The sequence below is a fragment of the Dermacentor albipictus genome, chromosome 1, assembly GCF_038994185.2.
Source record: "Dermacentor albipictus isolate Rhodes 1998 colony chromosome 1, USDA_Dalb.pri_finalv2, whole genome shotgun sequence".
Lineage (NCBI taxonomy): Eukaryota > Metazoa > Arthropoda > Arachnida > Ixodida > Ixodidae > Dermacentor > Dermacentor albipictus.
In genome coordinates this window covers 213,585,953-213,608,906 of record NC_091821.1, presented here as the reverse complement: position 1 = coordinate 213,608,906, position 22,954 = coordinate 213,585,953, and the positions used below count along the sequence as shown (strand labels likewise).

General features: G+C 45.6%; 1 protein-coding gene across 6 annotated transcripts in view; it reads right to left on the bottom strand.

Annotated features, from left to right (window-relative positions):
* The window catches only part of LOC135900084 (puratrophin-1-like), a 716,878-nt gene that overhangs the window by 395,723 nt on the left and 298,201 nt on the right, over positions 1-22,954 (bottom strand). For all 6 annotated transcript variants that reach the window (XM_070530832.1, XM_070530837.1, XM_070530833.1 and 3 more), the window contains one exon: positions 14,620-14,811. In XM_070530832.1, the coding sequence (XP_070386933.1) occupies positions 14,620-14,811 (192 nt within the window). The remainder of the gene's footprint in view (positions 1-14,619; positions 14,812-22,954) is intronic.

The window sequence follows — 22,954 nt, the reverse complement described above, 5'->3', positions numbered from 1 at the left end:
AAAAGTACCGCCATCGCTCTTATCCCGGGCTCTGACAAATTCATATTTCAATCATATTTCTTGAACAAATTGCATATGTATATTTATTCACTTCCACTTCTCTCTGTAATGCCGCCTGGCCTGGAGAATTTTTTAAATAGATAGATAGATAAATAAATAAATAAATAAATAAATAAATAAATAAATAAATACTAAGCTTTCCTTTATTGGCCAAGAAAATTTCAGACAATAAATATTATGCAAAATTCCCGATCCAGATTACCCGCACATCTGAAGTGCCCCTCCAAGATCGTCGACCTCACACTCTAAGTACTGTTGAAGGTATACGAAGTATACTTTTGCCTCCCCCGAGATCGAAGGTATACGAGTCGAGTAAAGGGACACTGCAGGAGCGGCACCATGCTTTTCCTTCCCTTGGCGCACGACTCCCGTCATATTTAATAGACCATATAGACAAAAAGAGGAAACCCGCCTGCGAAATTTTGCTTAACGTCACTTCCACCAATAGAAATCGGCACTGATTGCCGCGGTACGTGGCTTAGTGATTATGGCATTCTGCTGTTGCACGAGGTCGCGGGCTCGATTCTCGATCGCAGCAGCCTCCTTCCTATGTTGCATGGAGTGCAAAGGCCTTGGAGCCCTGCGATTTCGGCGAGTACCAATAAGGAGAGGCGGTAAAAATCAAGCCAAAGCCCATGACTGTATACGGCGCCCAGCACTGCCAAACTGCATGCGGCTTGGAGACGCAAGAACGCAAACATTCGGTGCCTGCGCCCCAAGGCCCTGGAGCCAAATTGTTCTCGCTCTGTCAGCAACGACGGGCGTTTTGTAAATTGAGTCCGACATGTAAAAGTCAACACTCTGAAAAACGAAGTGAAAGTTCAGAAAGTACGTACATGCACATGCGTGGAAAAAAAAGGAAAAAAAAGGAAAAAAAATGAAGTCTATTCGACGAGTCCAAGTTATTTCTTGCTGTTGAGATCAGCGAGTATAAAGAGGAGAGATAACCGAAAGGTACGATAAACAACTGAAGAAGAAGCCAAGCAAAGTGAAAACAATAAAACAGGAACCTCGGCATTCAAGGACGTTTCAATTAACAGCACTTCCGGCAGCGTGGCACTTGCACTCGCCGGAGTGAGAAGCACGGGAACGATCGCTGACGAGCGGCAGCGATACAGCCATAGAAGGCATGCTTGCCACGACGACGAGGAGGCCATCAATTCTTGAGGACGTCGGCGCGAATGAAAAAGAAAGAGCCTCACCTTAGCGAAACATGCACGCTATTTCCTATCGACGAGTGTCCTTCTTGCGATCTTTTACATCATACACGTCATTCTCCGAATCGAGCAGTCGCGACTGTCAGAAACCCTGCGGTGCGGTCTTAGGAGTGTCTGGCTGCGAGTGAGCCGTTCTGACATGCTACGCATACTCTTCATTACGCAACTACGCTTGCAGACGCTGATAAAAAGCAGTGTACAACAAGTATTGTTAGTCTCTGGATCATTTTATTAAATAGACTTCGGGCGTCGGCATCCGTAAGGTTGTGAATGCGGAGCCCTGGTAAATGCAGTTCCTAATGCATGAAATTAAGACAGAATGCGCAAGCTGCGTAGCATTGCACGACCATCGTGAAAGTGTATATGCACGAGTGCGTCAGACAGTGAATGGAACTAAGAGTGGCCGTCAACTAGGTGCGACCATGCAACAACATCGCAAACAATGTTCGTATAGTAAGAGGCGCGCTTTTCGCGGATGGTAACAACTTCGTTGATAGACGCTGTAACGGAGTCAAAAAGACAATATTTCGACGTGTGGCAAAATGGGAGGTGGAGAATGGGCCGCAATTAACAAATGAAAGTTGCCCATTACGTTCTTAAAGTATCCGCAGAGCATGGCCTTTATCGAAGCGCAAGTAATAGGAGCACTATTTGTGTAGCTATAGCTTCCACGCATTATGCGTTGCGTGGCTGCAACACTCTCTCGCAGCTACACAACCACGTCAGCCGTTCCTGTGTCACCAACAACTCACGATGGCAACAGTGCCGTTTGGGTGGCTCTGGCTGTGACTTCAGCACGCGGCGTGCCGCGTTTTTGGCTTCTTTTGCATTTCACAAGCATACTGCATCCATACCATTGTGACAGCACTGAAACCAAAGTATCAGGGACGATTGCGAAGGCGAAACAGACAGCCACAACTTCACTCAGTTTCTAATGCACAACTCTAAGATGAAAGTTGCAGTTTAGCCCATAATGCGCAGCAGTGATGAGATAGCTGGTATAAAATTATGCGCACGCACTAAACTATGCCACGTTTCCAACTTTCCTTTCACAGCAATAAGCTGTTAGTACCTTTATTTGTTTGCTGTGTTCTAGCTACATAATGAATATTGTTGTCCCCAAGACACATCATCTACTCGCCCCTTTCTCCCCGAAAATAACTTACTTCGTATTTCCCCTCATAAGCGCAAGTGAAACGTTCGCCGAAAAGACGAGTGCATCTACTTGACAGCGTACATTACGCATGTAACGGTCGTATGTATTCTCTCTTTGGGTATATTTAGCATCAATGAACGTGCGAATCAAGACATGGCGTCTTCTCTCTCTCTCTCTCCCTCTCTCTGTATGCACAAGAACTTGTGTAAATATTAAACATGAACACGTAAATGTGAGAAAACATGAATTCGAACACGTTATCTTAACGTGAAACTGAAGTTCAACTCGTCGCGCCCCAAGTACAATTCGTTCGCAGGAAGTGTAAAACGATTCGCACTTTTTGCTTTTATCTTTCCATGTCAGTGACACTGCGTGTTTTAGGATGAAGGTGTCTTGGGAACACCTCACATGCCAAATCAGTCACGAAGCCAATGAACAGCGTACGTTTCACCCACGGGTGCCTAGTTCAAACACGCTGCTCCGAGAAGCGTACCACTTACACTGTGTCATGCCATTCTTGATTGACACAGTGACAGACGTGAAATGATCTGTCGCTAGGTTTGGGACCTGTCTTCCCGACAGCTTCACAATGCTCTGCAAAGCGGATCTATGCCGTGGCTATAGAGACGTGGAAAAGATGAAGAGAAAGAAAGCCTAGATTTGAGTGATTTCCGCCGGTTCTTGGAGTTATTTACTGCGAATCTGCTATGCAGTGTTATGCAGACCTCGTTCCACGTCCCCAGACTTCTGCAGTTTCCGCCAATGCAGTGCTAATCGTGGTAAAACGACACAAAATAATTATCCGCTCCCTCTAATCTTACCAAGATCTTGTTCAATTTACGCTTTCACTACAACGGCTTTTTACTGTGTGCAGTGTTGCAGAACCTCCGCGAGCGAACAGGCCATCATACCGTCCCCCAATCTTTAACGTCGTCTTTCACTCTCTCTCTCTCACTTTTTTCTTGAAGTGACAGAACATTTCGGTATTCAAAACAGAGGTGGCGCAGGAGCGACCCACTTTTCAGCATCTTGTAGTCACTGAAGCGACACAGCATGCCGCCAAGAACGGTTACAGGTGTACCGATGCGACAGTCGGCACGTGCTTTATAGTCCCATTGTGCGCTCTTTTGACACGCGCGTTGAGGAGAGCAACCCAAACCTCGCAACAAGCCCCCCCCCCCCCTTGATGCTGGGCGACAGAGAGCTGCTCGCTGCGGCAACGGAGCCGCGTGTGGCTGCGCGTGCTCGCGCCCAGCGGCGCGGGTTGCGGACAAGGGGCGCGCTTGGAGCGCGCGGCGCCGCCTCGGTGGCCTAGTCTCGCATGCGACTTCCAGCGCCGGTGCCTGCCTGGCTCGACCCCCGCGCCGGCGCTTTTCAGTTACCCCGCAGGCCGCCGAGCACAATCAGGGTCCCCCGAGGTCAGATAGCAGCCTGGGTGCTGAGTATGGTTGTTAGCCCAGTTTGTGGGCTGTCCATATAAACGGCGGTCGGTCGCGCTACCTCGCAGCAATACTAAATGCGACGCCGTCGTCGTGCCCCCCTATAAGAGGCAGGCGACACACGAGAAGCGGCGGGCTTCTTTTGCGCTTGCCTCTCGCGCCGGCAGCCGCCGCAGGACGCGAACAAGGGCGGCCATTGTCCCCAAGTCGGCATGTTGGATCAATCGCTGCCGTACAAACGCTTCCCATTTGTTATTTTCGGACACGGAGTTGGAAGACGAGTCGCTGCGTGATCGCGTATCGCTTTCCCTGAAAACTTCTCAGCTTACTTAAGTGCGACTTGCGAATCACTGCGCGCTAGACTTTTCCTTGTGACGCCTCGTCAAAACAGACGACGAGAGGGATGGCAAAAATGTTGAGCTGTGCAACGAATATTGGTGCAGCTGGTAACGGCAGAGTAAGTCGGGTAATTCTCCAAGTATTCAAGAACCTTTGCTATACCGCGCAGTTTGAGCGATCAACAAATGACAAAACTGAATTTCGCTACTATTGCGTTTTTGCTCGCGTATATTTGCTGAAAGTGGTGATGTCAAGGTATTTACTTCTCTTCGCTGTACCAGAGTTCTGTCGCCTTTATCTTCTCTCTCTCTCTCTTTTATTTGTAAGTGTGTGTGAAAAGTGGCAGTCAAGTCCAAAAGGCTTTGAGACTTTCAGAAAGAAACGGCGAGGCAAGTTTCACGAAAGGTTGCCAGATGGCGCTTGATTTTTCATGACACTAAGAAGGGAGCGCATGCTGGGTCACTGGATGAGACAGGTGACTGCCGGTAGAGAGCTTACACGCCAGACGGAGCCATGCGTATGCAGGCTGCATGGCGAATGAACGTGGCGCACAGAAAAAACTTGCGGCGGTTTGCCGAAGGAAGGCTCAGCAGTTGATTCCTTAAGTGGTGCCCTGTGTCGTGTCGCTTTTCATATTGCCCAGATATATGTTAACTGATTTGATTAATTTCGTACTATTTTGTTACTTAATAAACAACTTCATTCACGTTTGCTTAGTCTAAGGAACCTACTTACTTGTAAAGATGAACTGCTGCAAAGTTCAAAGTGAGCGTTGGGCATGCTAGAGCCGCTTCTTGAGACATGATGCTCGCAGCAAATTTTGACAGTGTATCTCGACTGGGCTTGCAGACGTCAGCTCTAATCCTTACCGTGCTATAAATCGTTACCATGCTATAATGTTGACCATGCTATAAATAGAACGATGATTATAAACGTTACGACTAGTAACAGTAATCATCAAGCGCCGTTCCTGCGCCTTGCTGATCTGCATCAGTGCTTAAGGTGCAGAAATGCGCGACCCCTTATGTAAAAAGTTGGAAACTGAAACAAGGCATCTATAAAACGCTAAAGCATGCACACATTAATTTTGGGCCGTTAAACGCGACATATATACTGGCTATATAGCCTATAGGCAGAATGTCGTCAGTGCATGCGAACACGCGCAAATAGAATCGGTTCGGAGCGGAATTTTCTTGTTCTTCCGGCTCTATTTATATTAAGTTAGTATCTATACCTGGCTTCACTAATCGTTTACGTTAAGCGAAAAAAAAAAGTTTGAAGAGAAGCTTACAACATGGCAGTGGCTTCGATTATTAGGACAGACGTGATAACAGGATGACGATTGCCGCACTTCGTTTATCGAGCTGCTAAAGCACCCAGAATCGTTCCAGCGGTAGAAAAATCTAGTCTTCTGAAAGAAGACTCAGAGTCGGCATATTTTGCACAGACAACCGCTTTAGCACTACCACTTGGGACAAAAAAAAAAAGAAGAACTCTTAACGTATCTGTTAACGTCACTGTTAGAACTGATTCGCCTGCATTTCTAGCGGTACCCAACAGTGGCCATGCTCTCATAAGCAAGTACAAGTCCTGACCACTAGAGGCGCATACAAGCTAATAACTCTAAGCAAATTTCGCCGCTAGCAGTCTGGTTTTTATATGAACGTGAAATGCTACTTCCGCGATGCGTTTCTTAATTTAGATGGGCGCTTTCGTTTCTCTCTGGTTCATTCTTATGTAAACTCAATGGACAGGCGGTCGCACGCACCACTGTAGTATATTCACAACTCGCAAGCTGTGCAAGTTCAACGCGACTAAGATGGCGAGCAGTGGGGGTCGGCCAGGCAAGTATGTGTTTTCAGTGCGCCGCCGACGAAACCCCGACGGCTTTACGTGCACTCATGCCGAGCTTCTGCGGCGCGTTCGAAAGCACCCGAGTGGCTGCGCAATGTACACGCAAGCCGAGAGAACGATGCCTCAGGGTGTGGGGGCTCCGGGTCAGAAGCGGGCTGGCAAGGGCCAAGGAAGCACGCAGGGGCGGAAGGGGAAGGAAGACACAAGCGGGACGTCGGGGCCAACACAGGCGTCGGGCTAAGCGAGCGCCACATGCGAAAATCAAAACCTTTTGCCACGCAGACAAGCACCGCACCTCCCGGCACCTTCCGGTGAGGCTTGTATCAACAAACACGGGGACCTACGCCCATTTTATTCGCGCTGGCAAGATTCAGCTGGCCTCCGTGCTTCGAGTTCCGGATAAACATTAAAGAGGATAAGAGAAGCGAGCGCTGCATAACAAGACACACCAAGAGGAGAGAATAAACACAAAAGACGACGAAAGAGCGAACGTGGGACGCGAATTCTCAGTTTTTCTAACTACGCTACCGAGAACTGGATCGAAGCCGCATGCCTTTCCTCCCATGCGAGACCAGCCTGGAGGCGTGAGTGCTTGTATAACTCAATTCGAGCGCTGCAAGTTTACGGACACACCGCGACGCCCCGGGGTCGGTCTTCATTAAGCGGAGGAATGCGCCGGCGCACGGCCCTGTGGAACTGCGCGGTGGCTCTGAGAAAATGGGCTGCGTAGGCGTTTGCAGCCACACGGTAGGAATAAAAAAGAATGAGGCGGGGTTACAGCCCGAGGGACCGATATCTGGGATAGCTCTAGCGCATATCAGGACACGCGCTTTCATTTACTTCGATGTTTACGTAACGCAAAATCCACCAGAGCGGTACGCAGGGTTGATAGAGTACGTCTACTGCGATGCTGGGATTATACGAATGTTCTTGTTACAAAACAAACACATAGAGGGGTCTACGACTACAAAACTGCAGAAAAAAAGAACGATAGAAAAAAGTATAGGACGTGAGCCTGCGCTTGATATCAGCGATTGTTACGTAAGACAATGCACGAGAAGTTGGAAAACAGATACTAAGTGACTACTTGGAGGTAAGTCGGTATAAATGATGCTGTTAGACCAAGAAGCAACACGCTTAGATTAGATTATTCCATTTCACTCTTTAAAAAAAATACGCACCGACATTAACGTGAATACTAAATAACAAAAGTACAAAGAAATTACGTTCATAAATGAATAACTACATAAAGAAATGTTGAATATACATTAATACTCTGAAAACATGCGCCAGCTAACAGAGTTTTTTACGACACTAAAAGCCCTCATTCTAAGAACTTTAACAAGCTATGGTCCAAGTATAATGCGAAAGGACAAAACGTGATTGCCCAGTACTGTCTATATGCCGCGTAGCTTCTTTTTGCTGAGCATCAACAACACAAGCCTTACGCATTCATCTTTTTTACCACATGCGCAAGACGTGGAGAACATACACAGTGCAATTTTAAACGAATATCGTTTGTGTAAGCAACACCAAGGCGAAGACGATGAAACCAAGTTTTCCTTAAACTATGGGGTTTTAGGTGCGAAAACCATGATCTGATTATGAGGCGCGCAGCAGTGGGGGACTGTGGAAATTTGGACCACCTCGCGTTCTTTAACGTACACCTAAATCTACGTACACGGGCGATAGCCAATGGGAGTTCACGTTTCACGTTTCCTTTAAGATAACCACTTCCCAACTCCTCGATGTCATTTGTAATGTGTTGACACCATGTTACCTAATGTAGACTGCTTATTTGCTGGCATTACCTCTGACAAGCGTTTAAGATGTGTTTTTAATCACACGGACGAATCTGGCTGGTCACACGAAGAAATCTGCCTTTCCGCTGTTGTCCGTTCCGATGAGTGCAACGCCAGCTCTCCTCGATAAGCACGCGCAAAACGGCGCGCCCATTAGCACCTACGCGCGTTCACGCAGCCGCATAGCGTGCTCATATTACTCTGTCATTTCAATGAATTTGCGGTAATGCAGTGCAAGAAACACCTGGCTCACGATCGTTCTACCCCACCCGGAGACAATCGTTCTTGTGATGGCAAACCAGTCGACCGAATGCCACTACGCGGTGACCCGTTAGTGATCCACAGAATGGCTATCTCCAATTAATCTACCGCAGAAGTTGTCAAGCCCGCCGCTCGTATGCACAGGGAAGGACATCTATGCAATCGGAGAGTAAGTGGAGAGGAGAGGACGAAACGTCGTACGAAAAATAGTTGTCGACTATTACCCATCCAACGCTGAATCTGTAGTGCTTATGTGTGATTGAGCGCATATGTTTTGTATTTCTTGAGCAAAAATGTTCCTTCTTTAAAGCCCACCTTCTATTCAGTGTCCGCAGAGCCGACCTGCTAGGTTTTCGGTAGTATGCTACGAATTATATGCACGTGTTCATGCGATTACATAGCTGATGGGTCGACACAGTGATAAGGCAGCAGCGTTATGAATTGTTCGTACAGCTTACTGGTGGCATTTACTGTCGATGCCCACGTAGCCGCGGACATGGACGTTATGTTGCCGGCCCCTAGTTTATCTTTATCTTCCTTTGCAATACGGCTAAGCAAAACAGAACAGCCGGGTTACATTGCCTCTATCCACGGCACGCTTGGAAATACAAGGCAGACTGCGTTTCTGTTTCCCAGCGAGTCATTATCATACTCTAAAGCAATTTTCTCGACGACTCCCACGTTCCCTGTCACAATTGCGCATTTGTTATTCACAACGCATGTTACTTTCCTAGTTTACCTATACTTGCACATGACCTTGAGCCTGTGGGGAGCGGACAGCACAATTAGTATGTGCAATCTACCCGCTGCCTTGTTAGCATGCAATCAGCGGCATGCAGTCGGCTCAGAGCGCCAGGAGACTTGACGCTTGCAAAGCAAGCAAGCCGAATACGAGTTCCTGCGTGAAAACGGGAGTATCTCGGCATGCACTTGTACGACAAGGACACTTCTTTTCTTGCTGTCATATAATTTCTTCCCTGTTAAAAAGTAAAATGAAATCGCACAGCATGAGATAGGAAGGGTACAGCACGTGTGCCGTTCTTTTTCAAGAATTAATGTTCAATGAAGCAAGAGAGGGGAAAGAAAAAGCGAGACACGAAGGAGTCGGACACGTGCTTAACCGCGGAAGGTTAGATAGCGCGCTTCCAACTGACGTTATTACGAACTGCTTGTGCTGTATACGTAGAGCAAGTATTCTTCGCATTCAGAGCCTTGACTTACCCCCAAATAATATGTCTAAAAACTATGCCAAGATGCGTCCATTTCGTTATTAAAAGAAAAAAAAGAAAGAAATAGAAAAGAAAGAAAGAAAGAAACAAAGAAAGAAAGAAAGAAAGAAGGAAAGAAAGAAAGAAAAGAACGAAAGAAAGAAAGAAAGAAAGAAAGAAAGAAAGAAAGAAAGAAAGAAAGAAAGAAAGAAAGAAAGAAAGAAAGAAAGAAAGAAAAACAAGAAAACGGCGACGCCGAACTACTCGCGTAGCGTACAAACAAAATCGCTCGATCTGACTCGAGGACGCAACGGCGTATCGATTTCAATTAGGCCACGTGCTCTGGGCGCTCGACAGACGGCATTAGACAACGACGCGCGAGCAATGCAATGTATATTTAGCATTATTCCATTAAGGATTCGGTAGTTCCTGCTTCGGTAATAAAGAGCACGACGATCGGCCAAAAGGCGAAATAGAGCTCTGCACTGGCGATACGGCAGCGATATTACACCATGTATATAGGAAGTGACGAACAATGGCGCACAGGAAGACATGCACGCAGCCCCAATCGCCATATCCGCAAGTGCGCCGCTAAGCCAGCAGTAATCGAGGAAGTTGATTAGCGGCACGTGGTTGAGAGCCAGAGGACGCTCGTCCAGCGAGGAGCAGGATGATCAATTCTGCAAAGCGGGACACCGGTCTCTTTAGACGACACGGCGCCGGACATTATAGAATCAAACAAAAAAAATTTAATGAAAACAACGGAAGGAAGCCAGAGCAGCTTGACCGAACGTGTAGCAGGCGTCTATAATTATACAAATGCACTGGTCTTTATACCAACGCAGCGAGCCTGCCTTTGCTGCAGACGCACGAAAGTGAGAAAGATGCCCGCTTCCTCATTGTAATCAAGCACCTTAAGCACCGTAGCGACCAGCCATGAAGCGTACACGTAAAGATAATAGCATAGCCGCACACACTGTCAGGATTGCGCGAGAAAGCTCAACCCCTGAGTCAAATATGCAAACTGTCCCTGCTCGCTGCTTAGCCTGGAACTCCTATACCTGAAATCAGCTCTTCGGAGTTATGAGCCTTCATTATAAGGGCGCCGACCTCTTCAACTTTCGGTGTCAAGGAATTCGCTACCTTTATTTGCATTTCGTTAAAACAGAAGTCGCGGAAACGCTTCTGTCAGACGACAAGTGATGGGCAATCGTTAACTAAGCTGGCTAGAAATTGGACTACGATGCCTCACATTATTATTACAGGCACCCACGGAAGTACAGCACTGACATGCCTCCAACCACGCGGTAGTTTGCGAATGACGTATTTCGTAAGTTCTCCCCCGATCTCTGATTTTCCACCGCCTCCCCCAAATAACGAGCGCTGATTGTTATTAAATGCCACTGGTTGCAATCAACCATCACGTCACTGCGTTTGCAAACTTCAGCGGCGAAGACTCTGTTAGGCGGAAAACAAACAAACAAACAAACAAACAAACAAACAAACAAACAAACAAACAAACAAACAAACGCACGCACGCACGCACGCACACACACACACACACAAACACACACACACACACACACACACACACACACACACGCACGCACGCACGCACGCACACGCACACACACACACACACGCGCGTGCGCGCGCATGCACAAACTTGCCAGGAGAGGCCGGTATAATCGTTGCATAACAACTCACGCATGGCGAGGCGGTGAGAAGGAAACCGGCCACCGGCGGTACGAAATGAGACCCGGCCCAGTTATGGTGCTGCCCTTCCTTTAAGAAGGATCGCTACGGCCCACCGTGTGCATGCTCGATCGCGCTAACCAGTTGAAAGCGCAACAACATCACGAGCGGCGTAGTTCGATCTCGCCTGCAGACACCGTGCGAAAGGGTGCGCGCCGTAATGGTGAACTATGCCTGTCTGGCGCAGAGAGAAATTTGCTTTCTTGCCTCGAGCAACGAACGTGCTAAAGCGATCAGTCTCCTTAGCCGCTGGCTTGTCCAACAACTGTCGAATATGGAATCGACCTCGTTTATCTTGAGGCCCCTTGGCGTTTGCGCGGTGCCATGAGTTTTACTGGGAATACACGGTGGAGATCAGAGAGCGCACGTGTCAGCGCACGGCATTGAAAACGGTTTGTTACCTATCGATCACACCGGTCGGTCGGTTCCTTTCCTTTTCGGGCCCCGACCAAGGACTCGCGCTCCAGTACGCCCCACTTTGTCATACGAAAGGAAGGCCGTGTTTCATTTCAAGCGACCCTCCGAGTACGGTGGGAATGATTTAAACTTGTTTGGATTCAGACCATAGAATGGGCTTCAGCAGTTAGAAATAGATCGCGTAAGCGCGTTCTGCCTAAACATCTATTACCTTCAGCTGTTTAAATGTGGCCACAGAAAAAGAAAAGGGTGAAGGGGGCGGGGGGAAGAGGGAGATCATTCTAAGATGCTTTCTCCTTCTTGAACAGCAGGCGCAAAGGTCATGTAGTAAAATGGATCGAACTCCGATACGCAAATGCTCACGCACAAACCTTCACATTACTGTTTTCTTATATGTCAGCCTAGCTGTTACACATGACGCAAGTATAAATGTGCACCTGTAATTTCGTCGGAGACGTAAAGGCGATGCTAATATAGAGGGGACATAAGACCATCAAAGCCACATGGAACTCGATACTCAAGGTCGAAACGTTTAACGCATACAGAAAATCGTTCTCTCGAATCGTATGCTAGAGAGAGATTGAGAGAGCGAGAGAAGTCGCCTCATGCCATTTAAAAGCACGTGTCAGGCACGGCTACAAATTCCAAAAGTCCGGTAATTTTGGACGTCGACAACTGGCATCGCCTTTCGGTTGGTAGCGCCGAGCAGATTCGTCACCCGACGCGCATCATCTGCAATAATCGACGAACTTTAATGACGGTTAACTAGCAGCCACTGTAATAGTGGAGGGGGAGAAAGGGCAGTGTCTCCCACCAGTCAGGAGTTGGCTTCAGTTTGATCCTTCATGCTGTGTTTGAAAAATTAATATTGTGATCGCTACAAAGCGGTGGAATCATTGCTCCAGGAACAATCCTCGGTCCCGGAAATTCTTGCAGTGAACAAGCACAAGTATTTCATCGCATGCACAACGTCTTTAATACCGGAAATCAGGGGACTACAAATGTTTATGAAACAGAAAAACGCAGCCATAGTATTACGAAAGCCCTGACATTGAGTTTCTGTATCACGTTGAAGCACAGTGGAAAAAAAAAAAAGAGACGTGTGCACCCTAAGTCACGCGCTTTACCTCGTGACACTGAATAGACGTGGCCCCATTTCCATAATACGAGTACGTTATGTTATTTGTATCAGTATTTCGCATTAGGCGTTCCCTTTTAACAGAGAATCCAGTTCCTGAAATATTAGTAAGGTCGTGCAGATAGTCCAAGACGATTATATGATGTCAAAAAGCTCTTAACATCCAATTTCCCTGTTCAGCATAATTCAAAGTCTTGCTTTAAAATAACGAAAATATTTATAATCAGAGCCGGGCTTCGAACGAAAACGGAAGGAACTACTGCCTTACGGTATGTGCTCTCAAAGTACGTGAAGTGCTGCCGTCGTGCCAATTGCTCTGACGATATAACCCAACGAGCTACAAAGCCGCAGGACACTACTTGTCGACGCATGGCGTCAGGGTCGATGTCCGTAATGTTTGGGCACGGACGCCTCTGTTTAGTTTCATGCAAAATATCATGCATTGCACTTCGAATCAGCGTGCATGCTGCATGCGATCCAGATACCAAGTCGTGCGTTCCTTATAATTTTAATGATACTAATTAAGATGAAAGAAGGTACAAGGGGGACAGGAAAGAGAAGAGGTAGACCGGGAAACGTGGGTGGTTGGCTACCTCACACAGAGGCAAGAAAAAAAGAGCAAAAAGAAATGAGAATAGTAATATTTCTATACTAATAAAATGCAAGACATAACACGGGAAACTATTAGAGAAATGCTACAGGATAAGCGCGCAACGACGGCCAAAGAATCACAAACCACAATACGGGATCAGTATCGCGGAATCCGAATTCGGTGATAAACCAAGCAACGAAGTTGATAAAGACAATCTTTCATTTCGTGATCGCACGCGTATGTTGCCTCACAATGAATTGGATACAAATGAGTCGGTGATGATTCGAACCGACCTCGAGGTCGTTAGCTAAGTGACAATCGAATGTGACATTGCGATTGGTATCCGATATTTGAAGGATGTAGCCGAACTTAATCACCAGAATCAATTTTGAGCAATGCAATTGCTGTATTATCGGGCTTATATCCGTGTCCGCAAATGCCTCGCAATTTGAAACTGGAGGCCGGCTGAGGCGGCACGTTTTGTGGAGAGGTTAGGAATACGCAAGTTGTTTTCTGTGAACGCTAGGCGAACAGTTGTATGGCTGAAGATATTCAGCAATACAAGTGACGGAATCGTATTCAGTGGCGTCGGGACAAGGGCACCGCATTGCACACGATGGCGCCTTTGTGACTGGCGGAGCTGACAACACTGCATACACTTTTCCAGAGCTTAGATGTCAATCCACGCGAAGTGAAGACCCGACGCGGCGGCCAAATGACTATAGGGTTCTGCTACTGAGCACGAGATCGTGGGCTCGACTCCCGGCCGCGCACGGCGCATGCTTATGGATTCGCAATGCATGCAAAAACGCTTGTGTACCGTGCTTTGGAGTGCACATAAAAAAACAAAGCAACTGGTGCAAATCAATTCGCAGACCTCTACTACGGCGTTTCTCGTAGCCCGTGCGTTGCTTCGGAAAGTCAAACTGCTTAATTTTCGCAGGAGGCGGAAAATAGAAAAAAGCAGACGCACACTGACGATTTAATGTCTATTCTCTCGTCCAGTTAGGAGAAAAGAAAAGAAGAACGGTTTGAGTGACAAAAGAAAGTGGGCGTTTCGGTGATAGTGCCAGAAAACGAAACCTCATAAATTAACTTTGTCCCCCCCCCCTTAGTTGATGTTAATTAACACGAATACACTGCAAAGTTAGAGACGCTGCAGTGTCCCTCGCCGCCGGTGTATTAAATGCGCTGCTCGTGCGTATATCGTTTAAACTCACGCGTTGGTGATGACGTCATAGCGGTAAGCTCCACCAGAATTTCCGCTGGACTTATGAGGCTCGACGTAAGGAAGACGCTGACAGCGCGTGCCCAATTTACCGTAAATGAATCATCAGCCGACACGGCAATGCGCGCAGCAAGAAAAAGAAAGTCTCCTGACCTCTGTTTTCACCAGCCGGAGCAGATGGGCGACGGGCAGCAAGAAGTGGCTCCTGAAGCGGTGAACATCGCCGAAATATTTGCAGGAGCAAACTTCGGACGCTTGACGAAGGATAACGGAACGGACTGAGACGAAGGGCTCGTACAGGGAAGACAGCACTTCTGTCGTCACCCGACCGACATCCTGGGCGCGCTGCAGGGACAAGAGAAGGGAGTGTCATGGGTCATGACACTTAACAGTGAATCTATAAAATCAATCAATCAATCAATCAATCAATCAATCAATCAATCAATCAATCAATCAATCAATTTACATTTTTACACACCGAGAAGCGATCACAACAATTAATCATTGATGTGCAAAACGTGAAAGACAACATCCACGCCAATGCAATAAATAAATAAATAAACAAATAAATAAATAAATAAATAAAACGCTTAGTCATAGTGCCCAGAACCAGCTGTGAAGCGTTTGCACTGTGCACCTCAAAACTAATACAGAAAACAATGTATGCAAATGGTAAATGCGGTCGGCAATACAATGTGAGGTAGGAGAACAAGCAGAAGGACAGTGACTTCTGCAATAATAATAATAATAATAATAATAATAATAATAATAATAATAATAATAATAATAATAATAATAATAATAATAATAATAATAAAATAATAGCAGTCATAAAGACCTACACTGCAGAAAATAAATGTGAAAAACAAATAAAACTAATTTTTTTCTTTTATTGGAAGAAAAAAAATACTACTGCAAAAAAATGTCCTTTTCTGATAATAGGCAAAACAGAATTTTTTTTTTTTTAAAGGAACTGATCTCATACGCTAAAGTGAAAAATTTGTGATCAGTACTGTGAGCAAAATGAGATATACAACATCGGGAAAAGGCCCCAAGACGTTAGTTCCGAAGGCTATCAGTAAGAACAACCTCTACTCTGCTATTCTAAGTCAGGGGAATGTGTGCATGTAAAGCGGTTGCTTTAAATTCATAGCCTTCTTAATTAAAAAATAAAGAGCCCCAGTTGTTTTAAGCATTACATGCGTGTTTGGATGCCCCACACGGACGGAGGCCTTGGTTGTTCTTGGCTTCAAGTTGGGCGGTTCAAGCGGTTGCATTTGAGCGCTTTGCAGAGCCGTACATATATATGTATATACGAGAAGTTACTTGGAATCTGCGAAAAGAAATAATTGGGGCATTTCAATAACCTTACATTTTTACGCGCTCGAAGCTGTTCAAGCTGATGTATATAGACATTTCCTGTGACTTCAACAAGTTTCAGATAGTTGTTCAAATCTTTCTCTTGTTGCTTCCCCCCTATGAAAATGGCCATTGCCTTTATGTTTCCTTTATGTTTCCTTCTTGTGTCCTATGTGACCTTTATGTTTCCTTGTCCTTTGTGTGACCTCCAGGATGTGAACTTTGTGTGTACTACGTGTTTACTCATCCTAACGTATACCTCGAGGAAGTTACCTTTATTATGCCTCTAGGATGTGTCCTTTATGTTTACGGCAGGATGTTAACTGGATGTGCACTATGTGTTACCTGAGTGTACACTTGAGTGCACATGTAGGTAACATAGAGTGCACATAACAACTGTCTTTACATATAATATAGGCAGATCTATCTGTACTGTGTGACAGGCATTGATACACTCAGCAGAGTCATTGTAAGTACTAAATCTTGACTTATGCTTTCATTTGGTCCAAGAAAACAACCCTTATTATAATTCTTGTAGGATGTGTCCTTTGTGTTTACGGCAGGATGTTACCTAGGTGTGCACTTCAGTACACACGTAGGTAACATAGAGCATATAGTGGGCGAGTTGGTTACGATTCATCGTACCTTTAGCAACAGCGCAAAAGCAACGCGGAAACAAGGAACACTCCGAAGAAACAGCGCCGTCTTGTTGTGTTTCTTCCTTTTGTCCGTGTCGCTTTCGCGCTGACCATAAGTACGAGTAACTGCTGTGTCGATATTAGCACGCGTAGAAGCAGGGCAGCGCGGATCCCGTAAATGCTTGCTTGGGCGTACAACTGAACAATTTATAATTGTGAGTTGGCTAAGTATGAAAGTTGTGTGCGGAGTATGGCCGTATTTGATTACGCGAGCATGCAAGCAGTACGCCTGTTTCACTTTGGCCGAAGTTCCGCTGCCGCTGCAAGCCAGCTATCGCCACATTTTGTCGCCTTCATTCCTTACGCTACGAGCAAATATGGTGCCACCTATGCAAGATAAAGCCTGACATTCTCAAAAACACGCCACTGGGCACCATAAGAAGCGTGTATATGTGTTGCAATTCCGAATTTCTGATCGGTAGGCGTCACAGCTCTCGCGGCTGCCCGCACACCGTGCGCCATCCCAAGCGACGGAACAGCACATGATGCGCGCTGATTGGCTCGTGTCCGCCGACAAACCACAGGACAAGCGTTCGCGCATAGTTCGTCTAAAATCTCTGCATATACTTTAAAAAAACAAGACAGCGCACCAAGACACTTCAAAATCAATAATTTGTGTTTAAATACCAGCCTTCCTTCCAGCAACGACGTTTTTAAATCTCGAAGGCCGTGCTTTTCCAAAATGCACGCCCTAAAGAAAAATGTAGATCTCGGAGGCTAAATTCACGTTTTAACCGCAGTGCGGCGCTGCCGCAGTGTAACGGTTGACGGTGAGCTGGGTCACGTTGTTTTGCTGTGAGCGGTGAGAGTGTTCGTTACACAGTAATTTAATCATATTTTCGAAGTGCCTAAACAAACTGTGATCCGTACCGTGTGCATTAACCATCAGGAAACCTCTGGACTCGTGTAACGCCATTAGTTCGCCTTATGTTTCGTGTGATACGCCAGTGTCTTGTGTACTACAGCGCCCGTCCGAACGGCCTTTGTTCTCGCCTGTCCGCGTTCGCTCGTGGAATACCTGATACTGTGGCTTCGAATTATGGTGCGTGAAAGAATTTGTTGACAGTTGTGCTTTCGTGCGCTGGTGTTCATTGGCGATTCAACAGTGTTCGCGCTGGAAAGAGTGTCGTCGCGTGGTGCCTGCGAGACGAAGAAGCCGTTTGCTGACCACATTGAAGGTAAGCAGATCTGACGCTTGCGCGCATTCTCGCAGCTTTTGGTTCATGTAGTAAGCTTTGTGGAACGACAACAGAACACTTTCTGAGCGTACGTTGACCATGTTGCTGTGCACATTTAGCAAAGCGTTTCACGAGGGGAGTTTCCGTGAAATGTATCATTTCTTACCGCTTACTTGCTTTATGGAGTGATGTGCTACCACCGCCGATTGTTGGGACTTAATGGGCAAATATTTACGTAAACGCTGAAAGTTACTGTTTTCTCGGTAGTTTCCCGGCAAGAAATTCTTCCGTAGATATGAATTTCCGCAAGTTACGTTTGTAATGCATGTCGATGTGTCACGGGCATCGCGAGTTGGCACGCGACTGCGATGTTTGACACTTGAACAGGTATTAGCTTGTGTGAAGATTACTTTGTTGATAGTGTTCAGATTGAAGGGCAGCTTCGCGAGAACTTGTCTGCATTGTTTGTGTTCTTCGACGTGCTCGTGTATTTGTCTTCTATATTGTAGGGCAAATGTAGACCGACATTACAACAGCGAAATTTCTTTTTAATCGAGGCATCTCAATCAGACGCTCGTTTTCATTAATATTTTCATCCGAAGAACGGGATGTGAGTTCCTGCGATTGTTAAAGACAGTGGTTTGTAGCACTGCCTAATAAGGGATGCAATTTTCTTGCGATGCTTTGCGCTCGATGTTTGCCACTCTTATAACCCACCTTTCACGCCTGGCTGTTATAGTTAATAACGATAGCGGAATGTCGGTCAGATCAATGAGCAAAGGAGTAGCATCGGAAAAGGGATCGCTACAAAATCGCGGTCTAGGTTTTAGACCCTTCGTAATCGATTGTTCATTTGATTTACTAGATCTTTAAGTTTTGGTGATAATTTCCCATGTAGTCTGATGTTTGCGGCTGGTTTTATTCCCGCCTGAATTTTACCATATAACAGTGTAACCACTTGAGATATAACTACGAGACATCTGTACAAGCAGGCACACAAAGATTTGTTGGCCAGTTGCCTACTCCTATAGGTCATGTACTACTTAGCAGCTGCTGCAGAAATGTTTAAAAAAATTTGTGAGCAATTTAATACCTGAGTGGACTGGCAGCTCAGTCTCTTTCAAACAATTAGTTAAAAGCTTCTGTGTTGCCCTGATGTTTTTATGATCTGTTTTTGACTTCTCCACGTTTCTTCGCTGTGTGCATACAGGCCAGGCTGTTCTTGCTTAAATGAATATTTTTGAATAAGTGAAAAAGATTGGCTTTTGTTTTGTTTTTCAGGTGCCTTGTGAGCTCTCACCCAAGCAACACATTCCAGAGGTCTGCTGTGAGCAGACGTGGCAAACTGAAGTAACATTCAGATAGTCCAATAAACTGTTCGTAGTTTCAGACAAACTTTTGCAAAGTATAGTCAAAACTTTCTTTTAAAAGTGCAAGCACTGATCCAACCTGATCTTTCCATCCAAACATTACATATTATATTAGTCACAAAGACATAACTAGAACAGCAGCACTGCAGTGAGGAACGTACAGTGGTTCTCCAAGTGTTATACTGAAATAATCTATGAAGGCTAATTAGCTTGCAATTTTAGAACAAAGTGTCATGAATTTCTGTGCCATAGCAGAGTTTCGATCCATGCGCTGCATCATGTAGGGAACAGTAACCTTACAATGAAAACCAATGCAAAACTTTTTAACTCAGGAAAAATTTATAAATATAAAATGTGTACACGGAACTCTTCATCTATGCATGTCTACGTAAAATACAGGATTTAGTCACTGCGGCCACATAAAGGATGCATAAAGGTAGGACACACGAAGGAAACATAAAAGCAGTGGCCAAATTTCAACATGGAGGAAACATAAAGTACGGTAACATAAGGGATACATAAAGGGAGGACACACGAAGGAAACATAAAAGCAGTGGCCAAATTTCAACATGGAGGAAACATAAAGTACGGTAACATAAGGGATACATAAAGGGAGGACACACGAAGGAAACATAAAAGCAGTGGCCAAATTTCAACATGGAGGAAACATAAAGGATATTTCCTCATGTGAACTGCGGGAAACATACAGTAAACATAAAGGACATAACCATTTTCATAAGGGCCATTTTGGAATATATGTCGACATGAACATCGATTCGTGCCATTCCAGATAGATGTTTGAACTATCTGTTTGTCAAGCGTAACTGTGGGACTCTTCGTGTTCGGGCAAAATATTCATTTTTTTTTAAATTATGGGGTTTAACGTGCCGAAACCACTTTCTGATTATGAGGCACGCCGTAGTGGAGGACTCCGGAAATTTCGACCACGTGGGGTTCTTTAACGTGCACCTAAATCTAAGTACACGGGTGTTTTCATATTTCGCCCCCATCGAAATGCGGCCGCCGCGGCCGGGATTAGATCCCGCGACCTCGTCACCATAGCCACTGAGCAACCACGGCGGGTTATCCAATTTTTTGTTTTTTGCAGAAAGGGTAGATATGACTCTGTAAGTGAACGTCCATGCCCACGTTTTGATGCTTTGCAATATTTTTACACGTTTGAAACTTTTAAGCCTACCTAAGCACTTGCACACTCGCACACTGCTTAACAGTTCTGAACAAACCATCAAATGCTGCAGCTACCAGCGCTGCTTTTATCGCCCGCGTAGCGGCATCACAGTAATAAGGCCAGGGTAACACATATGCGTTCCTTACCTGCTGAAAAGCTTATGACGAGACGCGCAGGGAAGAGAGCAGTCATTCCGAATTGAACGACTAAGCCAACCTTATTTTTATATTCTGTAATACCAGCCGTTTCAAACGAAAAACTTAACTGATACCATAGTGTCCAGATATAACCTAAGTGTTCATGTTTAATTCTAAAATGAAATCTGTTGTTTTTTCTTGTATTTAACGTGCCTGGTTGCCCCATGTCTCTTCCTATCTGTCTGTTCATTATCCAAACCGAATTAAAAATAATGCGTTTATTCACGTTGCTAAAATTACGGTAGCCATCAGGGCAATTGGATATACATTATGTTACGGCTACCAGTGCGTAGCCTCCTTCATATAACCGCGCGTGGCTGTGTTAACTTTATGTGTAAGCAGTATCATCAAAGCACAAGCGATTTCAAAAGAGCACCAACGAGTGACTTCGAGGTAACGGAACAGAAAGCTAATTTTAACGGAAGGGAACGTGCGCGTTCATCTTGTAAACTATCCTACTTCTACATTGAGCTAGCAGAATTTCGATGTCACTGTTTCCTCTCTGGCTTCGAGCTGCGCACAAAGTTACCATACAAACAATATAATAATATATCGACAAGTCATAGCAACGAGTCCTAAATAGAAGTTGTTGACAAAGCTAAGCGGAGGAACGGCTGCCGCTGTAAACGGTGGCCCTCTGCTTCGGAAGTGTTTACAACTTTTGGTTCAACATAAGCTGTTCTGAGAATATAAGCTCAATTGACGCGCACGAACTGAAAAAAAGCGACGTTCGGCTTCAGAACGTTTGTCAGAGCCGCAGACCTTTCTGCAGTGCGCTCTATAGCTTCTCCGTGCAGTTGACAGCAGGGCGACTCCTGGCTACCGACCAGAGAGAGGTTCAGTAAAACCTGAAGTCATCGCGAACTAATGGGCCCTTTAAGTGCGAAGTCAACTTTCCACAAGGCCTATATTTAAATGTCCATCAGAGTACTGCACCTAAAACGCTGCCCGCCATGTGAAGCGTGTCTACGTCCAATACCGAGGTGACACGGCAGAGACCGAACAGTTCGTGATGGCTCTTCCACACTCAACTCAATTTATGTACGCAGAGAAGACTGAACAGTTCTTACATCGCTATGCCCATACTCGAGCAGTATAAATGGCTGGGTTTACACCTAAACCAAGGAACTCAGACCTACTCAAACACCCACCGAGAACAGCGTAGAATAAAGGAAAAACAAAACTCGTGAAGCACTTCGAGGCTACAATGAGTTTAATATGAGACGGTACGCAAAATTTGGAAGGAAGAATGGTGCCGGCGCTGACATTTGCAAACGTCGTACTGTGTTTAAAATCAGAGATGTTGTCAAGGTTGGAAGTTAACCAAAGAGTTGTGGACCGGTTGGCATTGAGTACCCGCGCAAAGTCTTAAATGAGGCAGTACAGGATGGCATATATATAGAGCTGGGTCGCTTTTGAAGTCAGAGATGCGGGAAAATTTATTTTGAAAAGAGACGCAGGAAACATGGATGATAAGGAACGGGCAGCTAGAGCGCACATATACATGTACCTCAATAGCATATCTGTACCTCAAAAACAACAAGTTCATGAAGCTTCACAAGGACGAAAAACGAGAAATCAGGAAACAGAAATTGTCCGGCAACGCTAACGGTAGAGACTTGCTTTTTCAGGCTTGAGCTGGCTGCTTGAGGACAAGAGCATGCAGGAGCAAAAATTCGCAACAGGGGAGGACCTGTGCCTGCTTCGAAAAAAATATCAAGAAACAACACAGCTCATTGTAATGAAATGCGAATATATCCATCCAGCAGGAACCGGAGCGACAGTCCACTTCCCAGAACCGCTGAAGTTGAAATCTGACACAAACGTTAACTGGTTAGCGGTAAAATATTAGCAAGAGACGATAGGAGCCTTGGTGGGAAAATGGGGACGGGGCCGGAGATAAAGTAGAGATATGCGGAATGCTAGAAACCAACAGAGATAGTAAAATATAATTACCTTACGAAGGCTAGCTGACTATTTGTCGCCAGCCCCATTCAAAGGAAATGTAATTACCAATCATCATTATGATCATCATTACCATGATAATGCAATTAGTGACTACTCGGTGGAATGGAAGAGCTGCGAATGGTGGCCTGTTTCTTAATGTGGGACCAGACTTCGCAGCCTCGGGAAGGATACGAAGATAACAATAAGAAAAGGAAATCATGGCGTCCGAAACTGCCGTAAATGACAAACGAAAAAAAAAATATGTCGCAATTATTATTTTCACAGAACTAACAAGTAACTTGCCGGCAACGAAAGATAATAACAGTGGTTGAGCGAAACAGAATCTGATATAAGTCAAAGCATAATAACAAAGGACAAAGCGATCCCTAATACATAGGCTCGTTTCGTGAATGTTTGAGCTCAATCATCATTTCTCTATTCGACAGCAATACGTCATGATCAACGCACTCCATCTTTTACCATGGTAAATTACAGACAGGCACCACTCTCTATTGAATCCACGCTTCTTTTGTTCTTGCGTGTGCAAGGG